This window comes from Antedon mediterranea, chromosome 3 (assembly GCF_964355755.1).
Source record: "Antedon mediterranea chromosome 3, ecAntMedi1.1, whole genome shotgun sequence".
NCBI classification, from domain to species: Eukaryota; Metazoa; Echinodermata; class Crinoidea; order Comatulida; family Antedonidae; genus Antedon; species Antedon mediterranea.
The window spans coordinates 3,089,786-3,114,406 of record NC_092672.1 but is presented as its reverse complement, the minus strand read 5'-3'; the positions used below and the strand labels follow the sequence as shown (position 1 = coordinate 3,114,406).

General features: G+C 33.7%; 2 protein-coding genes across 4 annotated transcripts in view; one reads left to right on the top strand and one right to left on the bottom strand.

The window, feature by feature from the left end:
* The window catches only part of LOC140044531 (lymphoid-specific helicase-like), a 41,747-nt gene extending 31,847 nt beyond the window's left edge, over window positions 1–9,900 (top strand). Inside the window, 12 exon segments of the mRNA XM_072089081.1 lie at window positions 4,769–4,818; window positions 5,173–5,298; window positions 5,628–5,702; window positions 5,912–6,070; window positions 6,376–6,522; window positions 7,387–7,618; window positions 8,055–8,174; window positions 8,471–8,587; window positions 8,918–9,077; window positions 9,258–9,366; window positions 9,368–9,422; window positions 9,425–9,900. Of these exon segments, the coding sequence (XP_071945182.1) occupies window positions 7,460–7,618; window positions 8,055–8,174; window positions 8,471–8,587; window positions 8,918–9,077; window positions 9,258–9,366; window positions 9,368–9,422; window positions 9,425–9,595 (891 nt within the window). The 5' untranslated portion in view covers window positions 4,769–4,818; window positions 5,173–5,298; window positions 5,628–5,702; ... (1 more) ...; window positions 6,376–6,522; window positions 7,387–7,459 and the 3' untranslated portion in view covers window positions 9,596–9,900.
* Window positions 9,854–20,604, bottom strand: LOC140044528 (uncharacterized). Of its 3 annotated transcripts, XM_072089077.1 has the most exons (9): window positions 20,409–20,604; window positions 17,903–18,016; window positions 17,031–17,548; window positions 16,222–16,284; window positions 15,654–15,788; window positions 15,015–15,077; window positions 14,850–14,921; window positions 14,685–14,750; window positions 9,854–12,747 (listed from the first exon to the last, which is right to left on the bottom strand). In XM_072089077.1, exons 3-9 carry the CDS (start codon window positions 17,539–17,541, stop codon window positions 10,760–10,762), a joined length of 2,898 nt encoding a protein of 965 aa, XP_071945178.1. In that variant the 5' UTR covers window positions 17,542–17,548; window positions 17,903–18,016; window positions 20,409–20,604; the 3' UTR covers window positions 9,854–10,759. The 3 variants fall into 3 exon arrangements, with proteins under 3 accessions (XP_071945178.1, XP_071945179.1, XP_071945180.1); XM_072089078.1 differs by lacking the exon at window positions 17,903–18,016; XM_072089079.1 differs by lacking the exons at window positions 14,685–14,750; window positions 14,850–14,921; window positions 15,015–15,077.
* Window positions 20,605–24,621: the final 4,017 nt, after the last annotated feature.

Genomic DNA, 24,621 nt, shown 5'->3' with positions numbered 1-24,621 from the left:
ATTCTTATCGTATGTTTGCGGTCTGCAAATCGATTTCTATACGTGTTTCACAAGTCTGTATTTTCAGACAAAAATCGCGGTCGAAATAAAAACAAATAAATAAAAAAAAATATAATACAGACTTGGGGCAAGTCTACAATACAGTATGATATACAGGCCCGTAGCCAGGGGGGTTTTTATGGTTCGGGCGAACCCCCCCCCTTTACAGCGAACCCCCCTTAACCAACTGCGAACCCCCATCCCCGACATGCCCAATACCTCACCCTCATCTCCAAAAATCCTCCAAATACGTGCCCCACAGTACAAAAAGTTGTTTGTAAATTGAAAAATTCGTAAACTTGTTCGTGAACCTTCTTCTCTGTATGAGCGTCAACTAGTGATACGTGTCTGTAAATTTCTAAAGCTGCAAATGAATTGCCGATTTTAACCTGAAAAATAAATGTTTGGTCCCTGCATGTAACATGATATTGACGCGTCTCATAGCGAGCTGGCGCACGAACGATTCGTACAAAGGACACCGCCAGACAACTGCGTACCTATAATTGTTTAGATCACTGGCAGTCAGGCAGCATGCATAAAGTATATAGCCTTCCGACGTACATCAGTATTTATGTGTGACTATGAAGTATAATGTATCATAGAGGATTATAGTGAATATTAATATTTTACACTATAATATCTATGGTATCAAGTACTGTAGTTCACATTATGGCATCCGATTATTTTTTTTCTAGACCACCAGCCGATACGTACTAAAATGTATCAATATCACCTATTTACATATTTATATTCCTCAACGAATTGCTGTAAATAAATATTATAGATAGAGCTAGCAAATAGCATTTGCCTTCACCCAGTGTGCTTTTTTCGGGGCTGCTCCTAGATATACGTTCGCATTGAACTTGAACGCAAAACTAAATACGGAGTAAATGATAAAACAATCGGCGGTTCCGCACAGAGCACGCGCATCTAACAATAACATACGGCAACAAATAGTTATCGTCATTTAAATTATCGACGTGTTTGAGGAGGAGGAAAAAAGTACGATCTTTTTGCTCATTGGTTATATAGCATGCTGCACGAGAGTGTCTTTTCCGGCCATCTAGGGGTGTCATTTAACAAAATTCGCAAATATTTAGTGTCCGAACCCCCCCTTGACAGATCCTGGCTACGGCCCTGATATAATGATGAATGAAACTCCACGCACCAATGCATTATGGGAAGGTCCAAATGAATCTGCAATTAGTATTACAAGTAACATTTTAAACACAACACGCGCGCGTCAACAAACTACAAACACGATTCAAACGGAATTGCCTTCAAATTACTGCGTGTCAATTGCATACAAGTAATTCCGGTATCTTAAAGCCTGTTTTCCTGTCGACGTTTTTCGACGCTATCGTTAACAATAATCGGCGATCTTCAATCTACGTAAACATTGAAATGTTAACGATTTACAGAAAAAGGTACTCGGTATCGTTATCATTTCAACTTGATCGTTTTCAAACGATCGTCGTTGAACTGTTAACGATCAACGACGACGGACGATAGCGTCGAATAACGTCGACAGGAAACAGGCTTAATTAAGGCAACTTCCGTCTTATCGCTATTGTGTTGCTGTATATGAAAAATGTTTTATAGGTAGTACCGTGTTTTGTAATTTCTTACCTTTACGTAAATCAGGAGGCAAGTGAGTTAGTACTCGTATTGACTGCCCTCTCTCTTGGATGTGTTAATGTGTTTGTCATAATGTTTGAAACTATTTTATAGTAGCCTGTCTATAACATGTTGTTGTTATAGTGCGTTCATCTTTATGATTCTTGTGTCAAAAAAAAGTGTCTCTTGTTTTGGTATTGTGCCTGGATTTTGATAGTGTTTGTAAGTGTGTGTGTTTTAATGAACTCTGATTGGCACCAAATAATACAATTTCTTCAAAAGGTCTATAACAGGTAAGGTATTGGTATTATATATACATTTATATCGAGAATCCTGTGTGTTTTTCTAAAATACTATCTGTGTAATTTTGAGTGAATAAATATAGACTTCAGTAATATCCTATTGTCTACAGTACAGAAAGACCTGCACTAACTGTGGAACAGCTTTTGTAACGTCACGGCCAAAGTCAATAGCGGCATGTGATCGTGATATTAAAGTTGACCTCAAAGATAGGTGCGCAGTTGTTGCTACGAAATGAATATTGGAATATTGAAATGAATGTATAGTTCTTTGCAAGAACCGGATCTTGATAGGCTTAAAGTAGTTACAGAGTTTTGTTGTTAGCTTAATTGTTAAAATTGGTAAAAGAAGTAATGCTGGCGCCAGCGAATTTAACGACCTCCACAACCAAAATATTTCTTTGTAACAAAATTTATTTTAAATGGAACTCTACAAAATTAATCCTCCGCTTCATCAGAGCATGAATACCTAATAACCAGACAAGAACGTATCTTTGTTACGTTTTACTATCAATTCATTTTCATATCACGCAATCCATTTTCAACAATATAGTAGTAATAATACAATTTTAATTGAATAGCGAGGGATTAGTATACAGTAATGAATTTGAATAAACCATTGGTAATTTACTAATTTACGGGGACTTCCCCGTGACGTTATCCTATATTGTTAGTCGCGTATGTTATAGGCTACAATCCTCTGTTTGCTAGCGCTATGAGTGACATTTCCGGCGAACTAGAGGTGCAATTTATCATGAATTTTACGTGCGAGAGTACCATTTGCGGCCATCTAGGGGGTGTCTTTTAACAATTTGCTTCGCCTGTGGCTCAAATACTCATGTGTCTACACAGCCTTATAGACTCTTTGGGCAACTCTCTTAAAATAGTCCTGCGACCGCCCCTGAGTCCTAGCCTTTGTTTTTATTGTACTTAATAAATGGGCGCGTAGTATAGTAGCACTGACCATGTGGCTTCATCAACTCTACTGATCGACGGCGGAGGTACCGCTAACCGCTACTCTACAATACGGGAGTGACGATCACAAAGGATGCCGACCTGCTTAGTGGAACGCGACCAAGCTCACCACGTGGCTGTTATCATCTTGCTCCTTTTACACTTATTAACTGTGAATGATCGTTGGTAACGCTAGAGATTGATAGTAGGCTACACAAAGGATCGACGTACATGCTTGGTGGAATGCGATCAAGCTGACGATGTGCTCCGAAGTACTATTTTCTCTATGAAAATGTTCAAACCATCGGTGATTGATGACCGTCGAAACGATACGTGTTTTTAACATCTATTTAATTTAAAAAAAAAAAAAAATCTTTAAAAAATAGGTGGGGGGGGGGGGGCGTACTCCCCATACGCCCCCCCCCCCCCTAGATCCGCCACTGATGATGATGACTAAGCATTATCGCATCGTCACTGCGCCGGCAATATTACAAAACAATTGTTGTTGTATTGTATTTAAATGCTGGGTACGAAAAAAATAAACGAATTGAGTTATATTTTGATATCGAAATAGTGACTGATGAAAAATTAAATTGGTAAAATAAATTTTTTTTAAACTGGTACGGTGTCATGTTGTCCGTTGAAGGCGCTCTTTGGTTTCTATTTAAAATGAGAAGAGCAGGCATCATGCATGGCAAAGATTGTATAGCGCCGCGTCGTATACAATCCTTTGGAGAGGAGCAGGTGGAATAATGGTTTGGTTTCAATTCACACAGCGCGGCCTTTATGAATAATAAAAAGGTGTAGGCCTAGGCCTGTTGTAGTTTCTTCTAAGAGCCACAAAACTTAGGTAAGCTGGGTGTTAGTTTGTTTCTTTTTTGGTAATACGCTAGGCCTAGACTCTACTGGTGCCTGCATGGCACCTAACTATTAACGTGACAAATAATTATGAACACATCAATTATTAATATTATTCAATTGTTATCCCCCTGCCTGACTGGGCCTATTCTAGGCCTAGCCTAGGCCTCCACCACACACAGGCAGCCAGCAGTCGTGCGTGTACCACTCTTTTTTTCTCTCTTTTCTAGCCCACACAAACTAGAGAGTCGCAGGAGGGAAGTGTGACTTCTAACTAGCCTAGTTTTTAGTAGCCTACTACTACTATCTATAAGCCTGGGCCTAGATGACCGCAATGTCTGATCTCTTCTCACAGCAGGATGAAAGTGCGTGACATACGTGAAGATTACAGCTGCTACACAGACCATATCCCATGTACAGAGACAGAACTACTGTCGTCTAGATGGCTGTTGACAGGTAAGCACTCGTGGATACAGAGTAAAGAAACAACTATGTTTTTGCCAATTTGTAAATGTAAATTATAGTGAATGCACAATGAAGAATGACCAGTAGATATAGACATTTCACATTCTGATTTTAGCAGCAACTAGGCCTGCATGCTGTATTATTACGTTTCTGTTTTGTTTTTAAGAATGAGTGCAGGAATGTTCTTACTGATAGACAACATGTAAGCATTCAAGAATACGACAGAGTAAAGAGAAAACTTAACTAAGTCGGCAAATGTGTTTGTCTTAATTTTTACACGTCCAAGTAATAATAATTATCTTTATTACAATATATCAGTTGGACTTGTATCTGGCCACAGACCATGTTTTGTTTTGTTTTGTTTTTTGTTTTTTTTTTCATAATTAATAATAGCAGCCACGAATCATGTTAATTTGTTTTTCAATGATTAAAAATTAGTGGAAGAAAGTTGTGTTATTATCTTTGTCAAATTAGTAATTTCAGCAATGATCCTGATTATTTCATCTTTCTGCTTTCAACAAGAGCTGGTGGGTTAGGCATCAACTTGACAACAGCTGACACAGTCATTATATATGACAGTGATTGGGTAAGTTAAACAAATAATTACTACATTTTATTACAGCGTGATCAATAATCTGCCATACGATTTACACACAGAGTGTCATGTAAAGAAGTATTTGTGCTGAGTGAAGTTGAGCCTAACCTAAATTGATTCTACCCAGCTTATATTTCATATACCAACTTAAGTCTGTTCATAACCTAGTCTTACCTACCACTTTCACTGTTTGGAAACCACCATCATCATGTTTATAGAAATATCCCAACATGTTTGTAATGAATTTATATCAGTCCAAATTTGCCTCCAACTTTATACAAGCTATTTAAATAATAAGGTGGTAAGATAAATTGTTTGATTTGTATTCAACTATGTTTATTTTAGAGAACTGAAGACGTACCAATCTGCTAACAGACTTCTACTTACTGGTACCCCACTTCAAAACAACCTGTCTGAGTTGTGGTCTATGCTAAACTTCTTACTACCAGAAGTGTTTGATGATCTACAAACGTAAGTATTAATTGTTATCAATTTGGATCCGGTCCAGCTCCAGTTGAGGTTCACAACAGATTGTGCGTCGTACAGCATTAGTGACTTTTTGTTTTCATGACGTTTCATGCAGCTACACGCATATCGAGGAAAAAGAACATGGAACATGGTGCGTTGTGAAAACAAAACAAAATGCGACATGATTTTTATTTTCCGGAGCAGGCAAACATGTCAATCACTGCCCACCAAACAATTTCCCTCTGTATAAGAACAAAACTGATGTGGATGTAAATTTTCTTTATTTTATTTTTCATGTTTGAATCCTGGTTTGATTTTAATTCATTTTCAAGTCACAAAGATGAAGAAGCCATTGTAGCTAAGGAGCTAAGGAGAGAGAACAACATGTTATATCCATGATGCACCAGGTACTGCCAACAAATCAGTTAACAGTTTCTTAGATCAAAAACGAAGGGAACGGTAATTGCTCCGTCTATCAGACCGAACGTTAAATCGACCAATTATAGTCCCGATGAGATTGGAACAGATTATACTGGGCTTAAATGCATGCACAGATTAATGTTGATATTTTCTGTTTGTAATTTTATTCTGTATTAAAACTGTTTTTATCTTATAGATCTTGACGCCATTTTTATTACGACGCTTAAAGACAGATGTTGACCTGACAATACCCCCAAAGAAAGAGATCATTGTAAATGCACCAATGATGAGTATTCAACAAGAATTCTACACATCAACTCTAGACAGGTCAATTATTGATAAGGTCAAACCCAAGGTAAGAACAGTGTATCATGTGCCATTGCTCTGTTATAATCAACCTAGCTGCCTACAAGCCAGAGTATCTAGGGTTAGTTAACATGAAATAAGAAACACCTGCTAAAATAAATGAGGCGAGATTCTGCAGCTGAAAAATTGCAGTAGGAATTAGCCAATGATTGGTTGATAACTAAAAGTTAAAAAATCGAGTGCCACACTTTCTATAGTTTGTTTAGGTGCCTTATGTTATTAAGTTCCAAACTATTGAAGTGTATATAAAAAGAATGTTGTTGTCACTCATCTTGGCGTCCTTTTGTTCCACAGAAAAAAGAAGAGGTAACATAGACCCCCAAAAGGTCGACCCAAGAGAGGATGCTCTAAAACGGTCGACTGCTCCATTGTATTTAATGAAACTGAGGAATCTGATGATGTTGAAGATTGGTACAAAAAGATTAGAGACACATTTGCCAAGTGAGTTTACAATAGTTGTAGTAGAGAAGTCTAGGCGTAAGTACCAACAAGTTAAGATTGAATGGAAAAAATATTTTGTTGTATTCAGGTGGCATGGGGTGAGTGCTTTGTTGAAATTATTCTTTGTAGTATGGTGTTGGTTAGTGCTATATCTATGTCCTGTAGTCGGAACAGATGCTTAGCACCTGGTGAGAGGGTATCCCTGTCTACCTCCACCACTACAACATCCATGAGTACATTACTTTATGCCCCTTTTATTATTTATTTCAGAGAAGCGACTGCATCTGGTGAGAGGGTATCCCTGTCCACCTCAACCACTACAACATCCATGAATACATTACTTTATGCCCCTTTTATTATTTATTTCAGAGAAGCGACTGCATCTGGTGAGAGGGTATCCCTGTCCACCTCAACCACTACAACATCCATGAATACATTACTTTATGCCCCTTTTATTATTTATTTCAGAGAAGCGACTGCATCTGGTGAGAGGGTATCCCTGTCCACCTCAACCACTACAACATCCATGAATACATTACTTTATACTCCTTTTATTATTTATTTCAGAGAACCAACTGCACCTGGTGAGAGGGTATCCCTGTCCACCTCAACCACTACAACATCCATGAGTACATTACTTTATGCCCCTTTTATTATTTATTTCAGAGAAGCTACTGCACCTGGTGAGAGGGTATCCCTGTCCACCTCAACCACTACAACATCCATGAGTACATTACTTTATGCCCCTTTTATTATTTATTTCAGAGAAGCGACTGCATCTGGTGAGAGGGTATCCCTGTCCACCTCAACCACTACAACATCCATGAGTACATTACTTTATGCCCCTTTTATTATTTATTTCAGAGAACCAACTGCACCTGGTGTGACCCCATCAAATACAGAATCAGTAGTTAATATTAAGCTTCAAAACATTGTAATGCAACTAAGAAAATGCTGTAACCATCCTTACCTACTGGAATATCCACTTGATCCGGTCACGCAACAGTTCAAAGTTGACGAGGATTTTGTCAAGTCATGCGGAAAGCTTTTAGTGTTGGCGAGAATGTTACCTGAACTAAAGAAGCGTGGACACAAGGTATCAATCTTAAATATTCATGTTAGTTTTAAAGAATGCAATCAGTTAATGAAATTGGCAATTGGTACCAGATTATTTTGTAAAAACATCTGAATTATATGTCTGTTTGTCTGTAGGTCCTCATCTTTTCCCAGATGACCTCCATGTCTGATCTGTTTGTCTATAGGTCCTTATCTTTTCCCAGATGACCTCCATGTTTGATCTGTTTGTCTGTTTGTCTGTAGGTCCTCATCTTTTCCCAGATGACCTCAATGTCTGATATATTTGTCTGTCTATAGGTCCTCATCTTTTCCCAGATGACCTCAATGTCTGATATATTTGTCTGTCTATAGGTCCTTATCTTTTCCCAGATGACCTCAATGTCTGATATATTTGTCTGTCTATAGGTCCTTATCTTTTCCCAGATGACCTCAATGTTTGATCTGTTTGTCTGTAGGTCCTCATCTTTTCCCAGATGACCTCAATGCTTGACATACTTGAAGATTACTGCCACTTAAGAAACCACAACTACTGTCGTCTAGATGGCAGCATGGCTTTTGCTGAGAGACAACAACATGTAAGCACCCGCATGGTGAAGATGAAGAAATTTAGAATTATTTGGAAGAACTTGTAAATATAAATGATACTGAATTAAGTTGATACACACATTCTGATTTTAGCAACTACTGCTTTATTATGTTAATTAGTATAATGAATGTTTTGACTGAGAAAAAATGGAAAATGTGTTTGTCTTAATTTTTACCAAATGTCCACCTAATTATATATCAGTTGGTTGTAGCAGCCACAAACCATGTTTGTTTGTCTCAATTATTCAAAATTAGTGGAAGAAAGTTGTGTTATTATCTTTCTCAGACTAGTAATTTTAGCAATGATCATGATTATTTCATCTTTCTGCTTTCAACAAGAGCTGGTGGGTTAGGCATCAACTTGACAACAGCTGACACAGTCATTATATATGACAGTGATTGGGTAGGCATCAACTTGACAACAGCTGACACAGCCATTATATATGACAGTGATTGGGTAAGTTAAATAAATAATTACTACATTTTACTACAGCGTGATCAATAATCTGCCATACGATTTACACACAGAGTGCAATATACTTTTTTGCGGCGCACTTTTTGCACTCAAGTGCGTGATAGTGAAAAAATAAAGAGCGCACTAGTGACTCATTTCAGCGCGTCTTCATCCTTGAACCCATGTTATAATAATTAGTCACAAGCTTGTGGTGTAATGTTTGTTTTAGTGTAGTGACTTTCAATACATTGTAAAGTAGCATTTATAGTTATATTATAGAATCCACAGTCAGATCTACAAGCCCAAGATAGATGCCACAGAATTGGTAAAGAAAAGCCAGTGATTGTCTACAGGTTAGTGACCATTAACACCATTGACCAGAAGATAGTGGAGAGAGCAGCTGCAAAAAAGAAGCTGGAGAAGATGGTCATTCATCAAGGTCAGTTTTGTCTTTCACACCTCCCTAAAAACCCTCCTGAACAATAAACGCCCGGGGCGTTTATTCAAATGATACGTTAAACTAATCATATTGTTTTATAGACTTCTACAGTAGTATGCAAACTTCTAGGCATTGATTGTTCTCATTCATTTCAAAAATTCATTATCTTGTTTTTTTTAGGTAAATTCAAAGGCAGTAAAACTATGGTGAGAGACTCAAAAGCTGTGATGGATCCCATGGAACCACTAAAAGTGTTACGCTCCACTGATCACTCTGGCATTATCAAAAACTGTCATCAGCGACGCAGATCTTGAGCTCCTATTGGATCTCAGCGCCTTGTTGGGAATAACGCGGGAAAAAAATTGAAACCAGTAAAGGAGAATGAAGTGTTTAAGGTTCTGGAATCGTGCGATGAGAATGTCATGGAGTTAAAGATCTCAGTACTGGGTTCACATACTGTATACCCAATATTGCACAAATTGAAATCTGGGATTGTTAATGGTATTTATGACATTTAGTTCTATGCAAGTAGTTACTGTTATTTTCGGCACAGCACAGTGTTCAGGTTTAAACTATTGTTAACACCAAGTGTTATTACAAGTCAGCACAGTGTTCAGGTTTAAACTATTGTTAACACCAAGTGTTATTACAAGTCAGCACAGTGTTCAGGTTTAAACTATTGTTAACACCAAGTGTTATTACTCTTACAACATAAAGAAAATCAAAGACTGTACACAAATATATCTGAAAATTAAGTAGAACTTTTAATTATTCCAATCTATATATTTTCACCCTTAAATTTATTTTATACTTAATTATATTTCACTATTTCTACATCATAACAAATAAGTCTACATCAAAAAATATATTTAAAAACACAGCAATGAAACTAATCATTGATATCAAACTATATTATATAATGTCTTCATTGTTTTATTTTTGTTATTTTTAGTTTTACAAATTCTACTACAACTTTGTTTTGTTGTTGTTACTGTGCCAAAGACATCTAATAATGTGTTTATTTGTTAATATAATTTCTAATTACGTTTTCATTTAATAAAACTGCTTTTGATAACAAATTACGTTTCATCACTATGTTCATGTTATGTTTTGTAGTTTCAAGTTGTACCACTTTACTTTTAGTTTTTAACCATCCAACCTAATTATAAAGAGTTGTATTAATTACATTTAATATAATATTATCACATAATTACTTTAAAACACGCACAACCAATTCTATACAATATATCAAGTAAAAAACATTGCATTATTATAAAAGAATAATTTACATTAAATATGGCAGCACAGCTTATTATAAAGATTATAATGAATAAGAAACAAACATTCTTGTTTATCTGCATTGCTACAGCTGTTAATAATTATTACTTGCGTTGCTAGAGTGCCGCGTGCGGAAGTACGCGCGCGCGCTCCGTCGATGAAGGTAAGAAGTATGGCAAAATAAAATGTTTAAAAACATTTTATAAAAGCTATTGTTTTAGATTATCATATTGATTTAATCTACTATACGATTTATACATAAAAGGTCGTTTTTATATTGAATACAAATTTAATGTTAGAATTGCAATTATTTGCGATATTGAAAATTGACACCTGCTTGCTGCGAGATTTAAAAATGTGTTTGTTTTATAGTAGAAGTAACATACGTTATCAGTGAAAACTAACTAATGATAAAATGTAATATTTCTTATTGAACACTTTTCAGACACGTGACGAATGACATCAGCTGATAGATTGCAATTAATCATGACAAGGTCCCTCAGCTTAGGACACATAATGAGTAATGAAGACATTGAATTAACATCAATGTTGTGAAGGTTACTACCAGAGATAGTGAGATGAGATAATGCTAATTGAACTTGTTTGAGAGAACATTCTGATACAAAGTCATGAAATACATCACGTGATAGATTCCGAATCAAAACCCAGTCACATTTATCTTCAATGCCTAAAATGTGTGCAATAACTCTTCCCTTTCGCTCACGTGCCATCTTACTACAAAAGACATCGACACTATCACGATCATATCGCATACAATACAATTGCATAATTAGACGTATGAAATGCCCGTCACATTGTACACCTGGACTAATGTAATCAATCAACATTCTTATGGAGGTAGATATATCATCCAAATGATTATTTATTTCGAAATCTTTGCTTGTCATGTGATTAATTAATTCATTTACCACAGCATCTTTATGTTGTTTTTTAACAAAGTTTAAATTTCTCGGCAGATTGCGATATGTTGACAAACTATTTGTAACCCAGTGCTTGAGGAAACCGCCAGCTTTATCACCAAGGAAACCAATTGCAAACTCTCTCGCTCTGTATAAATGCTCACTCTCTCGTATCACCTCCCACTCATCATCATCCAATGGTGTAAGTAATGTTCGTACATCTGAGCACTCATTCTCCATACCTTCACTTTCACATAATTTGCACAAGTATAATCCCACCAATGACTCTACTATCAATTTGTGAGGAGGCATAAAAATGTTATCAAATTTAGATTTTGAAATTGGCGCTTCTTCGTAAACGAACCCGAGTTTTAAGGCCATATCAACCATAGCTTTGTTCGAATGTTTAGTCAAATCCGTTTTGTTTATTGAAAGTTGGTTTACTTTTAAGCTATCATACATAAATTTCCCTAATAAAATCATAGCATTTACATACTTCACTGGTGTTTTTTCAAATTCAGAAATCTTTGTTATGTTTTCTCGTTTGTTGAACTGATTCAAAATACTACGAAAGAGTTCTTTGAAGAGGTCAGTTTTATCTTCGGGGAGACTTTGATTATCTTCCCACAATATACAGAGTGAAAGAAGTAGCATCGGGTTTTTGCACATTGCGTACGCTTCAGGATGTTTAAGCTGCATGAACGTAGGCCTAACTGTTTCAAGATACGTGTCAATATCTAATTCCTTTTTAAGGGATTTTCCCAATTGTGATTTTTCAAAATACTCAAAATGTTTGTCAATGTACTTTCCTATGCTCTTGTTATTAAATCCATTAACTCTTACATGTACGTTACTCTCTTTTACGAATTCGTCTATGTTTTCTGATCGTGAAGTAAGTATCACGGTACTTTCTTCTAGGTTGTTCTTTTTGAACAGACTAATTATGCTCGGATTATTAAATCTCAATTCGTCTAACCCATCTAGTAGCAGTACAACTTTATCGTCATGTTTGTTTATGAATTTCTTAATTAACCGTGGGTCCTCTGGGAGATCTGTTTTTAAATTAAAATCTTCCATATCCAGTTGCTTTACAATGAGATTGGAAATGTTATCATCTTTGTCTAAATCACGTACACTTAAAAGAAATACAATTTTGCCTTCAAATGCTTTAATCGATTGTGTAGCCGTAGCCCAGTTGTATGATAAATGCCTTAATATGGTAGTTTTACCTATCCCACCCTCTCCATCTATAAGAGCTCTACATCCAGGTGTGGAGCTGATAACATCTACCACTTCTGTTAATGTTGTTGGCTTGCAGCCTTCATTCTTGTCACCTTCTTTCAGTAGTTCTAAATCAGTGAACATCTGCGAAATGTCAACTTTGTATCTATCACGCATTGTTTCTGGTGTAAATATACTGGCCTGGCTACACAATTTCTTTTGTCTTTGAAGCAGATATTCTTCAATCTTGTCTAGATGCGAAGAAAAATGGCAAAAACAATATTTTAGTAAAATAAATTTATTTTATTTAATAAGGGCCTTGTAATTTCTAGTATTGTAATACAATAAGAAGTGCTGGAGCCGCGCCGAAGTAGTAAACCAAGTAAATAATATAGAGGGCGACAAACACAATTTATTATCAATCAGAAATAAAACTCGGTTAAAGCATGGAGGTATAAAATATTATTATTATTTTATACTGTACCTCCATGATTAAACGACTGGTGGTCGCCAGCAAATCGTAACAACCGTTTAATGTAGAGCAATCCACAGCTTATGCTAAAACCTCCAGCTGTCTCCATAGCAACTACATTAACTATGAGGCAATTTTGTTACTCCAATAACTACAGTAGATGTTGTTTTGTTTTTTTTTATTTACTACATAAGCTGTTGATGTTTCAATATTAGTAGCTAGCTGGAGGTTTTTACTGAAGCTGATATTTCACTGTTTACGACATTAGCGTTGTAACACGCATATATTAATTTTTTTTTTTTTGTAGTTGATATAAAAAATGAGTTGTAAAGTAGTAAAACAAAATAAAGATTTTTCAGGCATCTCAGTACAACTTTTGTTCTTAATATGAAAGCAATAACAAATAACAGATATAATAGAAATTGAGTTCAAAGTGATAGTTTTGACATTTCATTTAATAGGGAAGTAAAATTATAAATAAATTTGCTTTATTCAGAAATATTGCACGCGTGTACGAATTAATTTAATTTAAAACCTTGCCATTTATCCTAAATTACAATTAACTGGTTTGCAATATTAAAATTAGTTGATTTTGCGTATTTTATTCTTTGTTATTTCGTGAACAGAGTTAAATGACACACGACCCAGGGTATGACATGTTGTTTTTTTTAATACCATATACATGTATTTTATTAAGTTAAAATGCTATTTGTTACGTAAGATGTTTATGATTTATTTACATTTATTTATGATTATCCACAATATTATGCAAAATGGCATATATACAATTATAGTCTTTTATTTCAAATTAATTATAATTAAATGAGCAAAATTGAAGTAAGACGATGTGATTTGATTATTTATTCAATCTTTTATTTCGGAATCTATGGACCATAGAAAGTAAAGTTACATATATTAATCAAAAATAAACACTAATTACTACTACTCATCTAATGTTTTTAATGCATTAAGAATGTTTGATTGTTATAGAAATGTAGTATGAGGCCAAGTATTCACTTTTAAATTTCCTCTTGTATATATTATTGCTGTTTTTTTTCGCCAGTATCAGAAACTATAATCACACACTTTGTGGTTAATTAAGTTATTGTGCAACTTTCGTTTCTTCATTGTGTGTTGTATAGGCGGAATTATAGAGGGCGACAAACACAATTTTTAATCCATCAGAGAAGGCGTGACAATATTCTCAACAGTGGGCAGTAAACAAAAATTAACTTTCAGGGCCGTAGGCTACTCTGTAAGTTTAGTGTATTAAAAGTAATAAAATCCTCCCAAATCATTTCTTGCCAGTTACAGCTGTAAAATTCTTAATTCCGCTCCAATAACAGTGTGTCATGTACCGCCGAGAGCATTCAGAGTGTGCAATATTTATGATGAGGGAACCTCGGCAGATTTCTGATTATCTTGTAACTGTTTGTCTATACTGTAGTTTGTAAGAACGTAATTGTAACTTGTTGTGAAGTTCACATTGTTTAAGTAGTTTCGTGGTTTTTGTAGACATATTCTTTTGAGGGCAACTGAGTCCTCCCACAATAAATCATAAATAATCATAAATTTAAAGCTAGGTATTTCTGTGTAAAGGTATAATGTGTATAATATGAGTCAAGTTACTTATTATGATGTTAACCAGCTTCCTATAATTGTTTATCGTTGTTCAAAATGGTTTTGTTTAAATATTATTCTGAAAGCAATTCTAACCTGTTTCTGATTTAACCTCTTTTCGAATTCCTTGTTCATTATGCCTACTACTGGTCGCCACTTGCCCTGTTTTAATAATCACATAATAAAAAAAAATGAAATAATTATACCTGTACTACCATAAAATTGAGAGCAAAATTTTACGGTACATTATTAGTAACTCACCTGTTTCTGGTTTAACCTCTTCTCGCATTCCTTGTTCTTTATTAGGCCCAATATAACTGGTTGTCACTTGCTCTGTTTTAATAATAAAATAATAATAAGAACAAAAATGAAATAATAATACTACCTAAAAAACTACCGATTGAGAGCAAAATTATAGTAACTAACCTGTTTCTGATTTAACATCTTTTGGCATTCCTTGTTTTTCATTACTACTGGTTGCCACTTGCCCTGTTTTAATAAATGTTATTATTAGGTAGGCTATTTGTTGCATGGACGTTTATGAGTGAAACTAAACTCACAATCTACGTCATAATCACATTCATTTATCATCATCCACAATTGTATGTCAAATGGCATATACAACTGTGCATTTTATAATTAATACTACAGTATCTGTGAGTGTGACGTGTGTCCATGAAAATAAAAGGGATTATAGAGGGCGGCAAACAAAATATATAATTAATCAGAACTAAACTTTAAACTGTGTTTGAGTTAATATTCGGATTGTAATTCTACAGTACATCAGGATGAAAATAGTCAATTACTACTATTGAATTTGATTACAAAATCTCATGAATTGTTTAGACATGTTATTTTCAAATTAATTATGATTAAATGAACAAAATTGAGATGTGATTTTATTTAATAAACTTTATTTCAAAAATAAATTTTTAAATCTATCTAAACCAATCAAACAACTCATTTTTACTTAATATACTTTCTAAATAGGAAACCGTGTGTGTACAATTATTGCATTCAAATACCATATTATTATGTTAATGCATAATAACTGAAGTAACTCACTTGAATCTGATTTTTTCAAGCCAAATCTTTTGAAAAAAGTAACAAAGACAGATTTTCTGTTTCGTCGTGAGGCGGAGTCATTATATTCTCTTCGCTTTCCTTGTTCTTCTTTAAAAGTCGTCGACACTTTCTCATCTGTTAAAGAAAAATAACTAAAGTCTATCTTTTCTGAATATATTTTATTTTGGAAAACATTATTAATATTATTATTGCCGATTATCAATTGATCCATTAAGCAGTGTTTTTACTAAATGAATATGAATGTAATCATGTTAACTATTTATTTATGTTTTTGCAGGGCTAGATAATCTCATGTTTTTAGTCTATTAAGAATGTTTTTTTGCTACAGAAAATTTAATCACACAGTATTTGGTTAATGAAGTTATTATAATTGTTGTTCGTTTTTTCATTGATTGTAGTATAGACGAATTTATAGAGGGCGGCAAACACAATTTAATATCCATCAGGAGGTGTCGGAAATATGCTATATCGTTCAACATGGGGTCAGATTATAATTAAACATTAAAAAAGATTTTGTTTAAATGTTATTATTCTGAAAGCAACAAACCTGTTTCTGATTTACCCTCTTTTCGCATTCCTTGGTCTTCATTACTATTGGTTGCCACTTGCCCTGTTTTAATAAGAAAATAATAAGAAAAAATTTGACAATATTCTACCTAAAAAAAAACTACCGATTGAGAGCAAAATTATGCGGTACATTACAATGAATGTTCTATACCTCAAATAATTCAACTATTGGAAACATTAATTCAACATAAATTATGTTTCATCGTGTAATAAGAAATATAACTAACATAACAGAAATATATATGTTCTAACAATTGCACCTTTATTGCGACTTAAATGGATGTTGTTTTGTTTATTTGAAACGATAAAGTTGAAATCTGTAAGAAAGAGAAAAAATCCCCCCAACCGAGATTTGAACCGGGAACCTTCTGCTTTATATGCAGATGTCCAACCATTAGAATGCTGGGGCTGTCATGGTATTGTTGGATAGTGACTCTTTAACACTCTCGGCGTGGTACGGTAGACAGCGCCAATCCCTCAATTGTACGCACGCGCACCATGCAGTGATCAAATTGATACGCCCTCATCTTTTCAGTATTTATTATTATTATTATTATTATTATTATTATTATTATATTAATTCATGAAGCGCCAAAGGCAAACTACTGAAAAAAGACATGCACTTTTGTTCGACTCGGATGTTATTTTGTTTAATGAATTAATTTGAAACGATTAAATTATTAGAAATGATAGCCAAAGGCAAATTACTGAAAAAGGCCTACATTAGGTTCTATTTAAATCAAAATGATCTCAAGTAAGTGTATTATGTATAATAATGTGGCAATCTACCTTTTAGAAAACTTTGTGCATGTTGGTTTATACGCTTTGCAAAAGTGTCAACGTCGTCTTGTGAATTCAAGCGTCCGGCTTTCTCAATGTGATATACAACATCCCATATGTTGTTGTATTTGTAGTCACGCAGTTTGTAGAAACCAATAACCGTCATCAAATCGTCTTCGTCAGTGTTAGTTAGCACATTAAACATTGCTCTGCGATATGCTGTTAATCCTACACCTGCTGTATCGCTACTTTGGATAGTGTTCTTATATTTGTCTATGCGTTTTGTTGCTAAGGCCATCATGGTTACTTCAGCAATGTCCGACAACAGCTTCAAATCAGTTTTGGAAATCAATCCACGTTCAGTCAGTTGATTAAATAAAACTAGGGCTGATTTTTCATCAAGAGTTCCAATGGGTATAATACCAAATAGAAGCATTCTCAGCCATCGCATCTTTACACCAGAATAGTGTTCACTGAGTTCACTCAGAAATGTTTGGAATTCTACAACATTTTCATCCATTTTGAATCTGTAAAGAATAATAATAAATTTAATTTTGTCGAATTTTACTTTCTTACTGATTTTAGCAACTTCGATAGAAATGTTTTTTTTCTACCGTTTTTAAAAATACTTTTTGAATTGTACACATTTTCAGAATATTAATAAGCATAATAGAACATTATTTGATTGTATTATAGAAATAATGCTCTCATTTTATTATGTTTTATTCAGTTGGACCAAAAATGGAAAAAATCATTGATTTCACACAGTTCATTATACCAGTACATTTGTTTTTCATAGGCGTACGTTATTTACCATATACCTAGCAGCATCGTCTTGAGTTTTAAATATGAGATAGAACGAATATAAAAACATTCATTACCGTATTTGTTATAGAACATCGAAATAGATTCTTGTCATTGCCACTGTTGTTGTCATTGTTCTGATCTCGTTGTGAAGGAGCGATCGCGTGGTGCGCGTCAAAGAACAGACGGTGCTGTATTGGATATACGCGAAAAATAAAAAAAAAGTACCTTTTCACGATCGTTAAATAGTACGTATTATATAACACCTATATAAATTCCTGTCATTTGATTGGACGAATGTGGGTCACATGGCGTGCAATAGTACGCACTATTCAACGATCGTTAAATAGTACTTTTTGAAACATTTTTGTGTACGAAAAAAAAACGTCTAGATGTTATATAAAACAAATAATGAATGTTTTGTATTCGTGTAATGGTACAAATAATGGCACTTGGTGAATGATGAAAGGTTATATCAACTCGGCTTTGCCTCGTTGATATAACCTTTCATCATTCACCTCGTGCCATTATTTGTACCATTGCACTCATAAACATTCATTATTTGTATACTATTTCACGCCATGTGATACAATCGTCCAATCAAATGACATGAATGTGTGTAGGTGTTATATAAAATTGTTTAATTCATTGGATATCACCTTTTAAAATTAGTGGCACAAAAAAAAAATCAAATATAAAATACATAAAACATAATATTATAAGAAGTAGGAATCAAAATAATATTCAAGAATGAAAACACAATAAAAAAAAATAGGTGGTTTTGATTGATTACAACTATTACGCTATGCTCGCTTATGTACAGTATTATAGGCATTAATTATATCAAGGTATCTAAAAAACAAACACAATTAAATGCACACATCAGGAATCACAATTTCTTTCCTTTCATTCCATAAAGTGCGGCGAAAAAATGTGAACACGGTCATAAATATTTTATATTGATTCGTATTTTCGTTTGTAGACATTTTTTTATAGAATAGTAATTTTTTTAGTTGAAAAAGAGAATTCAAAAAAAGTTTAACCATTCCATCGAAACATACAGTATTATAAGGTTATTATTGCTCGTTCATTCAGAATCAGAAGCCATTATAGATGTTACCATTTGCCCAGTTCTTGTTTGTAGCCCTAGTTTTTACAAATCTACGCGCCACATTATAGAGGAGTTGAAACAAATCTAAACCATATGTGTTTGCACAATTATTTATCAATGTCATCAAACAGCGTCCCGTATCTTTTCTTTCGACTAAAAAAAGCATTTTTAGCGTATTTTATTTGCACGATTTGTCTAGAAAAAAAATTTTAAATTAACAATGACTTTCCTGAATGATACTACCTCATGCTAAGTTAACAAGAAGACCATAAGGGTATAATTTGGATAAATTTAGGTTTTATCTTAAAACATATTTACCTCTGTATGAGTCTGTTAGATTAGATCAATAGGGTTGGTGAAATATGTCAAACTTATGAAGTGACGATTGTTTCATACCAAGTATTGAACTTTACTTGGTAAGAAACGATCGTGTGCAGTTTGTTCATAGTCAATTTAGTGACGAGCATCCGGGTAATGTATAATGCTCTTTATGTTTCGCACGCGTACTTGGATTATATTGGATAGGTTGAGTAATCAGTGACAAATTGGAGTAACCTCACCAAAATGGAATAGTCAAGATTAAACGAATTTACTGTATTACACTAGCATAGTAAAATGATTAAAACAGAAATGTAAGTATTTTATCTGTTGTGTTTATTGTGATAGCCACATTCTGAATTGAAAGACGAGAAAATGCATGCGTTGTTGTTGAGGGTGTATATACATTATATTATTAGCAAAGAAAGGTAAGATTGGATAGGTTAACGAGGTCGTCTGTTGCTATGAACAATGTTTCCTCTTTTGTCGTCGTCAGGGCCTTTTCACTTAAGTACCAACTGTTGTAATGTTTCCTTAAGTTGCAATACAAATGTATTATTGTAGTTGGCGGTGTTAGAATTGCGCAGAACGCAAGAGGAGTACAGTGAACACCCGCTACATTTATGATTATGATCAGGTTCGGTAATCAGCCGAGGATTATGATCAGGTTCGGCAATCACCCGAGGATTATGATCAGGTTCGGTAATCACCCGAGGATTATGATCAGGTTCAGCAATCAGCCGAATGATCAGGTTCGACAATCAGCCGAGGATTATGATCAGGTTCGGCAATCACCCGAGGATTATGATCAGGTTCGGCAATCACCCGAGGATTATGATCAGGTTCGGCAATCACTGGAAAAATGAGATTGAATGTTAGCCTTGTATAGGACCGTACTTAAATATAAAAAAGATACATAAGTATTATAATTATCTTATAATATGATATATTGTTTGTTGTGATGGAATTCTTTGCAAACTCGCTGTTTGTTGACGATTATGTGTGGCACAAGAATAGTACGTTCAGTGAGTGATATTAACAAGACATATACCACAACCCACACATGGAAGCATATTATCAGAATTATGCCTATATTCTCATATTATTGTTTTGCAAATAAATTAGACTATATTAATGAAATATTGTAAACTTACAATTGGCTTAAAACTGTACTGTAACTGGATCTCGTATCTGGACTATCAATATACCGATACAGTCAAATGTGACGATTTGTAGCAGCAACTGCGCCACTCCCTTTGACGTCAACTTATACTGTGTATTATTATTATTCATAATCCACGTATATGTATGCTATATTGACTTTGGTCGTGACGTCACAAAAACTTTTCCACGGTCCAACCGTCTTTCTGTTGAAACACAATGTACACGATTATATCGTCGTCGTACGACGTCTATAATTATTCCATTCAAAAATCCCTAGAAAGTATTTTTAGAAAATTACCTAGACTCTTTTTGAATAATATTTAAAATACAGTGGCAGCCAAAAGCTGAAATAAATTATCTTACAAATTACAATTAAAGATTATTAAATAAACATCAATACAATTACATGGTACTTACTAAAACTAAAACTTGTAATATTAAAAGGGCAATTTGTGATTGCAGATAATACTACTTTTTCTGATATGCATTGTACCTACACACACTTATACAAATGTGTAATATTAAAAAGGGCAATTTATACAGATTATACAAATGTGTAAATTGCAAAAAGAACTATCAATATTCATTTCAATATTCCAATATTCATTTCGTAGCAACAAATGCGCATCACTCCCTTTGAGGTCAACTTTAATATCACGATTACATGCCGCTATTGACTTTGGCCGTGACGTCACAAAAGCTGTTCCACAGTCTAGTGCAGGTCTTTCTGTAGAAGCACAATAGGGTTACTATACTAAGTCTATACTTATTCACTCAAAATTCTACAGAAACTATTTTAGAAAAATACTTAAAATTTCCTTCTGAAATGGTAAGCCCTATAATACATATCATGAATAGGATACAATTAAAATCAGTGAGAAGTTTTAGTACCACCAGGGAGATGTAAAAAAAAAATTAGATCTCCTGATACCAATGTGCGCTAATACCCATGTTGGTTTAATACTAGCGAACAGTGATAATGAATATGTTTGAATCCACCCCTTTCTTAACACTACCTAGAACAATTGATTTTGTATCGATGGAATAGATTCCACACGAAAAATAACGCGAAATAATATAACACGCGAAAACAAATAAAATTACCACGCGAAAAAATTAATAATTATTATAGCAGTTTTGTTTCTTCTCATGCCTATTGATTTTTGAATATCACAATACGTTATATTTGGCATCTGATTTGACTCTCGATCCTCCATAAACAAAATACTTACCTTTTAGTTCGAGTGTCAATCATTTTATATTTTATTATGTTTCCGCATACAAAATGTTGTATTTTTGTTTAAATTAATTGAAGCTGAAGTTTTTAAAGATTTTTCAAGAGCATTTATTTATACAAGATTGACAATATAACAATACTGAACATTATGATTATGATTAAAACATTTTAAAATAATTTATTAGGTTTAATTAAATTGTTTATTAATGGTAACATGATTGCATCAACATGCGCATAACATATTACTGTGCGTCACTCTTGGGTCATCAACATGAGTATAACCATGGAGAAATCAGTTAGGACTGATTTCTCCATGGTGTAACATATTACTGTGCGTCACTCTTGAGTTATCATCAACATGAGTATAACATATTACTGTGCGTCACTCTTGGGTCATCATCAACATGAGTATAACATATTACTGTGCGTCACTCTTGGGTCATCATCAACATGAGTATAACATATTACTGTGCGTCACTCTTGGGTCATCATCAACATGAGTATAACACATTACTGTGCGTCACTCGTGGGTCATCATCAACATGAGTATAACATATTACTGTGCGTCACTCTTGGGTCATCATCAACATGAGTATAACATATTACGGTGCGTCACTCTTGGGTCATCATCAACATGAGTATAACATATTACTGTGCGTCACTCTTGGGTTATCATCAACATGAGTATAACATATTACTGTGCGTCACTCTTGGGTTATCATCAACATGAGTATAACATATTACTGTACGTCACTCTTGGGTTATCATCAATATAGTACTGACATACTGTGCGTCACGCTTGGGTTATCATCAATATAGTACCGTACTGCATAATAATTTTATGATGAAAATATCGAAATTTGAACATTTGAAATTAAAATTTGGTCCTTTTAAATTCTGTTCGATTTTACCATAAAAACTCGTGCATGTAGTGAATATAACGAAAACACACATGATCCTCGATTTAAATGTATAATATCAATATATATTTGACAACTCCCTGGTTAAACTCAGGAATTACAGTACCGTAATAATTAAAAAAATAAAAATCTCTCAATTAATGAGAGATAGCCTAGGCTACTGTACTATAAATTTATAGTAGAAAATAACGATGACCAGGTTGATCGACATTAACAATATATATAAATAGAAGACAATAATTCAATGTTTATTAAAAAAATAATAAACAACTTTCAATTAAAATGAGAAAGTTGGACATTCAAAAATACTGAAGACATTTTCCGATTATTATATGATGATATACTACCAATATACTACTAATCTTTTGTCTGAATGTGGGACGATTCGGCTGTATTGATTTATTTTGCAACTTGCATATAAAAATCAAGATAATTTTGGCTATTTTCATTTTTAAACTATGAACATATTGTTATTTGAGAGACATATTTTAAACTACTTATTATTTCTACATAATTTTATATCCACTAAAAGTGGGCCGAGTAGTCCTGGGCCGAATCGATATATGTGATTTATATACTGTACTGTAGATGATATAAAGAGATAATAAAAATCCAAATGAACAACTTATTTTTAAGTATCTTTATTTCAGAAAGAAAGAAGTAGATATGTATCAAAATGAACTATAAAAACAGAATTATCAATGAGCAAAAATGTACATATCGGTGGTACACTGTGATTCGGTTAAGAGGTTTGTACACATCATGGTTTATTTCCATAGAGATAATGCATTTTTAGTTGCTATAGAAACAGACATAGGTTCTCAACTTATGAGATCATAAACAAACCAAACATAATAATATACTATATACAGAATCAACTCTCTCAAAATGGTATTCCCTGATTTCTATTGGACCATTTTATGTAAACTCCCATCAATTCTAAAAACCAGAGAGACAGATAATAATTAGAATTTAGTATAGCTGCTGCTTATCAAAATTCACGTTACATATATCATCATGCAACATAGAGAGGTATTAATTAGAATCTAGAGTATAGCTATAAATTCATGTTACATATATCATGCAACACCCCGATAAAACATTTTAAATGTCTTTCAATGTATTTTATATTAAAATGTTTGGTCCGTAACTAATACATACAAATATCCAAAAATCAAAAAAATTCTGTCTATTTTTTTATTAAACATCTGGAGTTGATAAATCGATTATTTACATATTGTTTGATAAACATTAGTACAGCAAGTTTTGCATCGTCTTGAAATTTCAAATTTACTGTTCCAATATCTTACCGCAAATGGTTGCTTTACTTCCTCCATATATTACGCTATATTTTTGTAATTATCATGAATTTTTAGAATATAATTATGCATTCTAAATTGTAAATAAAAATCAACAGTTCTTAAATATTTATAATATATCAATATTTGTTCTAGATATGTATATATGTCTATTGCACTATGCAACTTATAATAGCATGAATGTTATGTTTCATTTTTTAGCTATTTAGCATTTTAAGTTTCGGTGAGGGGAATATAAAAAACCATGAAAAAACACACAAAACGAATCCAAAATGAGTGTCATGTTTCCGCTAAATATCAAATATCAACGAAAAATACACCCAAAATGTTTGTGTTCGAACGCATCATCTAATTTCGACTACTTTTGGTGTTGAGTCCGTAATCATTGTTATTATTCCAATACTTCATATCTTAATGTCTTCTTCATTATTAAAATGTTTTAATCTGACTGATTGACAGAAGTCTGTCCCGCTCATTGCTTTCATTTTGTAGCTTACATACTTCAAAGTAAAGGAATACTCCGTGTATAACAAAATCAATGGCCGTAAATAGTTCCGAATTGTATAGTTGACAATTTAAAAAAAAAAAAACAATTTTTCAGAGGCCGGGAAGCGATTTTTTTATTTCGTACAGAAGTTGGGGCCCCTTAAAAGATAGCCAAACTACTTAAGTTCATAAATACAGTATAACTAAATCTAACCCTCTATAATCTTACTCTCACTATACA